Below are 6955 nucleotides of genomic sequence, written 5' to 3'. Positions count from 1 at the left end.
GAGATAGAAATGGAGAGGTCTAGGAAGGGGAGGGAGGAGTCTGAGACGGTCCAGGTGAATTTGAGGTCGGGGTGGAAGGTGTTGGTAAAGTGGATGAACTGTTCAACCTCCTCGTGGGAGCACGAGGCAGCGCCGATACAGTCATCGATGTAGCGGAGGAAAAGGTGGGGGGTGGTGCCAGTGTAGCTGCAGAAGATGGACTGTTCCACATATCCTACAAAGAGACAGGCATAACTGGGGCCCATGCGGTTGCCCATGGCTACTCCTTTGGTTTGGAGGAAGTGGGAGGATTGGAAAGAGAAGTTGTTCAGTGAGGACCAGTTCAGTCGAAGGAGGGTGTCAGTGGAAGGGTACTGGTTGGTACGGTGGGAAAGGAAGAAGCGGAGAGATGGAGGTGTACAGGGACTGGATGTCCATGGTGAAGATAAGGCTTTGGGGACCGGGGAAACAAAAATCGAGGATATTCACTTATGATCAGCAGTAGTCTAATGGATATGAGTTTTTAGATGCTCATGACAAATTGATTTCAGGATGTGTTGAGGATAATTACTCCTTCGTCAAGTTCACTGATTTGTCTGTTTACCTTGAGCCCTTGATGTTACCAGATATTCATGTGGAGCAACATTGCAAGGCCTCCAGGTAAATGCATATGACACGAGTATGTCGAATCATGCAGTATATGTGCACTAGATCAGCTGCCGTGCTTTTGAGGATTCACCAACTTCAGTGACCACTGATTTGTCAACATAAACTTGTAGAGGAGTTTGAATTTGGTGAATGCCTCTTCCATTTGATGCAGTACAAAGGCATAACAAACTTCTTTTGGAAAAGAGCTTGTGTTTAATGGCACTGTTAATTGCAAGTGGCTTTCACTTAAGTGCATTTACAGTGCAAACATAGTCTTTTAAATGGGTTGGCTTTGTGGTGTGGTAATCTATTTCAGCAATACAGCAGAATCTGTAGCTAGATGTTTCATGTTGCTAATATGCAGTAACAGCACATGTTTGGCTTGGTGGCAGTGATTTTTATTTTGTGTGGCAAAGAGATGTTCTGCATTATAAACAAGTGAGTAAAGTTGTATGTGACCTTCAGCACAGATGTGATGCTGGATAACTGGACTGTATAGTGTGGTAAACAATATTAAATAGTATATTCCTTTTGGCTGTTATATGCTAGGATCCTAAAAGAAATCGGTACAGATACAATGGATATGTTGGCTTTCGTGTTCTAGAAGTCTTGGATTTCTGGAAGTACCCCAGAGGATTGGAAAACTGACCATGTGGCACTCCTATTCCAAAAGGGAGTGAGGAAGCCTCCAGCAGAATTGATAGAGGGTGTAGATGTATTATATTTGAACTTCAAAGTATCCATCAAGGATGTCATAAGAACCCACAATGTTGACAATGGTATATTGGTGTGAATACAGAACTGGCTAATGGGTTTTTTTCAGGTTGGTAATCTGTGACCAGTGAGGTTCCAAGGGGATTAGGGCTAGGATGAAACTCTTTACAATCTATATTAATAACTTGGAGGAAAAAAAGCACATGTACTGCAGCCAAACTTGCAAACCAAAATGTTAAGTGGAAAGGTAAGTTGTGAGATGGATACAAATGGTTTACAGTGAGATATTGATAGGTTGTGGGCAAAACGTTTGCATATGGAGTATGATGAGGGAAAGTGAAGCTGTACACTTTTGGAAAGGAGAATAAGTATTTTAAAGAGGAAAGCTGCAAAACAAAAGGACTTGGGTGTACTTGTACATTTAAACAAAGCTAGCACAGTTGCAGCAGGTAATAGGGAGACAAATGGCATGTTAGCCTTTATTTCAATGGGGTTGGAATATAAGAAGTCTTGCAACTGTATAAGGTGCTGGTGAGACCACATTGAGTACCTTGAGCATTTTTGCCCGGCCCTCATCGAAGGAAAGATATCATTTTGTTCGAAGCAGTTTAGGGAAGAATCACTAGGATGATCCCCTGTGTGGAGTGATTACTTGCTGCTCACAAGACAGAGTCCCAACCTTAAATTTTGGAGTTCAGCAGAATGAGAGGTGATCTCCTTGACACCTGTGGGGTTCTAAAGGAGCTTGACAGGGTAAATGGTGAGAGGATTGTTTCATAGGAGAATCTAGGAGCAGAGGGCATACACTCACAATAAGGGGCTGTTCATTTTAAGACTGATGAATTTCTTCAATGTCTTTGGAACCCCTTATTGTAGAGACAGAGTCCTTGTATATATTGAGGTTCTTGATCAGTAGAAGAGTAGAGGGTTATAGCTGGGAAAGGCAGGAAAGTGGATGTGGGGAATGTTTGATCAGCCTTTGTCTTATTGGACGAAAGTAAGGACTGCAGATGGTGGAGATTAGAGTCCATATTAGAGTGGTGCTGGAAATGCACAGCAGGTCAGGTAGCATCTGAGGAACAGGAAAATAGACATTTCGGGCAGGAGCCTTTCATAAGGATCATTGCCCTCATTATCTTATTGGAGCAGGCTTGAGTGGTTGAAAGGCCTACTCCCCCTGTTCTTACTGCTTATGGTGAAGTACTAACTGTACCCAGCTAACCTGTGCTTTCAAAATGCACCAACAATAGCTGTGATGTATAATTGAATAATATTTGCTAAATAATTGAGTCTACAAAGAATTATGCTGACAATAAATTTAGGATTGTCACTTGGATATGCAACTGCACTTGTACTGGAACTTGCACGTATACTAATATTAAGGGCCCTGTTCTTTGCACACAGAAATAATGTGTACGCTATAACTGTTTCAACTCCACAAAACAGGTGATGGCCATTCTCTGGTCCAAGTATTACCAAGAAATTAGTCAACCTGTTTTTAAACTGTAAATGAAGCTTTACCATGAACTGTCAGTTATCACTGATGCATGCCCCATGGCAATGCACCCATTAACAGTCAATTCCTTAAAAAGTCAACATTCTTATATCTCAATGATTTTTTTCCCATCTTTGTTTTCTTGCAAGTTGTCCTGATGATTTGCAAGACTAAAAGCTTTGATTTTATTTCCAGAAATGCTCTAATTCTGTACAGTAAAGATGCAGGAAGCTGGAAGAACTCAGGCCAGGCAGCATTAGGAGGTAGACTCTTAATGCTACCTGGTCTGCTGTGTTCTTCCAGTTTCCTATCTGTCTGTTGCAGATGCTGGAATCTGCAGTATTTTTGTCTCTAACTTAGTTCTGTACAGAACTAATCAAACTACCGTTTGTAGTGTTCATTCAGTTACAGCTCTAAATTATAGCTTGCGTCGAGCATTTTCAACTTGCTACATCCCCTTTCCTAATTCCTACCCTGCAAAGTGTCTAGGATGGAATATATTTTAGTTACATTTATTCATTAATAACCACCCTCTGACACTCTCGTTGTCTTTTCTTTTGTACTTTTTAAAACAGCAGTTTGTAATCAGTTTTTTTTTTAAAATAACACTTCTAAATGAAATACTGTACACTGCAAAAGTTTTGAGATCCAGTTTTGTTTCAAAACATTACTAGGAATGAGAAGGGACCACTATCCTAAATATACTAACATCTGTTTCTCTTTTCCTGGTTCCTGCTGATTACAGCTTAAAACCAGGTGTGAAGAGCAAAGGTCAGCATTGTAAATACACAAACTTGTTGGATTTTAAAAAAAACTGTTTTGTGGGAGAAAATCTGTTACATACCAAATAATTCTTGTCCCTTCATTGAAGGTAAGCAATTTTTAAGTGAGGTTCTGTGCTTTCAACGAATTTTCCAACCCTTTTATCTCCATTTTTATAAAATCTGAAAATCTGTTATAAATGGGATAAATAGAAGCGTACTGTTGCTTTCAGTACTGATGCAGACTTGGATATTAGAATTTTTTAAAAATTCAAAGTTGTACCATTACTATAATAATGTAACTTGCTGTTCAGTCTGTTCTTTTTATTCGCCAATTAGATTTTGTTTCGCTCATTTAGAACACTTCCATTGGTGATTTCTCTGCTTGTTTCAATGTTCACTTCATTATTGAAACTGTTCAGATTTTTATTTTCCTACCTTTGTCCAAAAATTTGTTCATGCGTGTTATTAATATTTAACTCCTCTTACAGCAAGGTTATGCACCAGTTCGATTAAAATATTTGTCTCCTTGGGGTTTTATTTTCATTCCTAATTTTCATGTTTCTCTCTGTCCTGAAAGCCCTGCTGAAATTCCCTGCATCATACTTTGTGTGAAATTGATTTGCATAAAAGTAAGATACTATGGATGCTGGAAATCTGAAACACTATACTGGGAAAACTCCTCTTCCCCACAGATAGTGACAGATAAACAGTTTCATGATTTTTGAATCCAGTTTGACTCCTGTTCAGAACTGACTGACTGTTTTTGTTTGGCATTGCACTTATCTCAGGATAACAATTGAAATTGTACCTCAGTGAAAGTTAGGTCAGTGCAGCTACATGTTTATGTGACAAACAATGATGAAACCAGTTTGAGATGCTTGTAAATCAGTACTTCTGATCTGTTTCCCAGTATGGTGTGTCCTGTAAGGAAAACATAAAGTTCACTCTCTGTATGGTAGCAACTTGTCCTAATGTCATCCAAGTGACTCTTGTATTTGGTCGTCAAGTACTGCAGTATTATCATTGGTTGGTTCAATACTTTGAAACTGAGATTGCCTGACCATACTTGTCCCTAAAATACTCAGCTTGCAACTTTATGGTTGTTAAATGTTCAGAAGCCCAATTAATGAGTAAGAATAATGGATGACCTATATCCTTCATGGTTTTCCCCATTATTGGATTTGATTTCAATTTTCATGTATTCCAGTCTCTCTAGCCTTAATTCCCAGTCTGGTTTGACAAGCAACTTGGTTTGTTTCAGTGCTATGTTATACCCTTTGGTCTTGGTGATACTGACCTGGTCAACAATTTATTAAATAGCCAGGACGTTCTTGTGTAGCTGTCAGGTAGAATATTAAGTGACCTGTGTGCCTTTTTAAAATTACTTCCCAATGCTTTTCTTCAATTATATAATAACCATTTTCTGTATATTGACTTAAAGAAAAACCATGCCAAGTATTCCACCATTTTTATTTGTAATCTTATCTTCAAAATGTTTGAATAGATTTAGTTGTTAAAAGTTGTATTAATTTGTATTTTCTTTGCTTCTAGTACTGGAAATGTACAGCAAAGTAAGAGAACAGATGAAGGCCAAAAGGTAGTTTGTTTCTGTGCACTAATTTTTCATTGCAACTTTAATGAGGGGCCTTTAGCATGAGCCCTTTACTACAATCTTGTAAATGTGTGTACAGTGTTTTTCCATGCTTGATAGCAGTATTCGAAGAATCGTGAAGATTTTGTGGAAAGCTAGTAGCTGTACTCAGAAGTTAACTATTATTGTGACATTCCATTTTACATCCATTACTTTCCCTTCACGACAAACACTCTGCCTTTCGGTCTGTGACTGACAATGTTGATACACAGGACGATAAACATGTCAGTAGTGGCAGTTGAATGTGAATTGTTTTGTTTTTGATTTTTGAAGTGTGTATACATAACTACTATCTCTGACATTTCAAGAATTAATCCTGTACTAATGATTTTATGCACGATCAATAAAGTACAGTAAGACAAACTTGCTGCACAGTTTAATGATTTTATCAAATACATGTTTTTGTACCAAGTGATGCAGTAACTTGCAGAATGGTGAAAACTGGCATCTCTTAAATACAACAACCACTGCACTATAAATGGATTAATGAGGTCAACAGGCAAAGAGGGAATTGTGATCAAATAAGTTCTATAGCGCAACAACTGAAAAACATGCATGTGGAGCAATACTTTAGTTTGAATGCACAACTGCCAAATGCTACCAACTATTCCGTTGAAGACTGTGCAGTCTCTGGCATAATCTGGTAAGTCTACGATAGTGCTTTGTAAACATCTGTCCTGTATGGTTAATGCGTGGACAATTTTTTTTTTCCACAATGTAAACCATTTTCACTTAAAATAACTGGAACTTTCCTGTGTCTTTATTCAGTTGGATTAAAAAAAAATTAAATCAGGTATTTGATGTAATTGTCCTATCAAGTGAAAGGTCATTAATTAATGTGGTGTTATCTCTGCAGGTGAAATTTCATCTATTTCTGATCCTGCCACCACCTCGAAGGGCCACTTGTTGAGCAGGAATGAACATTCAGCATGAAAATCGTGACACACCTGGGAAATACAGATGACATTATGGCAGGGTTTTCTGCAAGCCCCTCTCTTATGTAAACTGGAAGATTAAGTGGTAGATGAAAGGATGGCTATCTTATGACACTAGCTGGCTGTTGAATAATTGTATACTAGATTTATGAAAGGAGGCTGTGATCTGATTCCTCAAACTCGAAGAATAAATAAAAATATAAGCAGTTGGCTGGTCTCACTATTGGTCATGTTGCTGTAAAGCTAGCCACCATCTTTCCTGGAATGTTGTCATTCAGACCTTAGATTACTTAGTGTGGAAACAACAGGCCCTTCAGCCCACCAAGTCCACACCGACCCTCCGAAGAGCAACATTTACCCCTTCGTCTAACACCATGGGCAATTTAGCATGGCCAATTCACCTAGCCTGCACTTTTTTTTGGACTGTGGGAGGAAGCCCACATCCAGTGGAAACCCACGCAGACCCTGGGAGAATGTGCAAACTCCACTGAGGCGGGAATTGAACCTGAGTTTCTGGTGCTGTGAGGCAGCAGTGCTAACCACTGTGCCACCCTTAGGAATTCATGGATTCCAAAACGTTTGGATTCCAATGGTTTTATAAACCTGCAAAAAGAGCAGGATTTTAAAAAAACATAATAGGTCATACTGACATATTGCAACTTGATGAACTAGGTTTAAATCTTTTGTTGGTTTCTCAAATAGCCTAGTAGTGTCCAGAATTAGTTGGACTTGTAATTCCATGGAGGGAATTTACAACCATAACTCTGTT

At 38.8% G+C, this 6955-nt stretch overlaps 1 protein-coding gene across 11 annotated transcripts in view; it reads left to right on the top strand.

The window, feature by feature from the left end:
- The window catches only part of LOC122561094 (exocyst complex component 6-like), a 203710-nt gene that overhangs the window by 42304 nt on the left and 154451 nt on the right, over window positions 1-6955 (top strand). For all 11 annotated transcript variants that reach the window (XM_043712491.1, XM_043712485.1, XM_043712482.1 and 8 more), the window contains exon 5: window positions 5152-5197. In XM_043712491.1, the coding sequence (XP_043568426.1) occupies window positions 5152-5197 (46 nt within the window). The remainder of the gene's footprint in view (window positions 1-5151; window positions 5198-6955) is intronic.

This window comes from Chiloscyllium plagiosum, chromosome 22 (assembly GCF_004010195.1).
Source record: "Chiloscyllium plagiosum isolate BGI_BamShark_2017 chromosome 22, ASM401019v2, whole genome shotgun sequence".
NCBI lineage: Eukaryota > Metazoa > Chordata > Chondrichthyes > Orectolobiformes > Hemiscylliidae > Chiloscyllium > Chiloscyllium plagiosum.
This window is presented reverse-complemented; position numbering and strand designations above follow the sequence as displayed.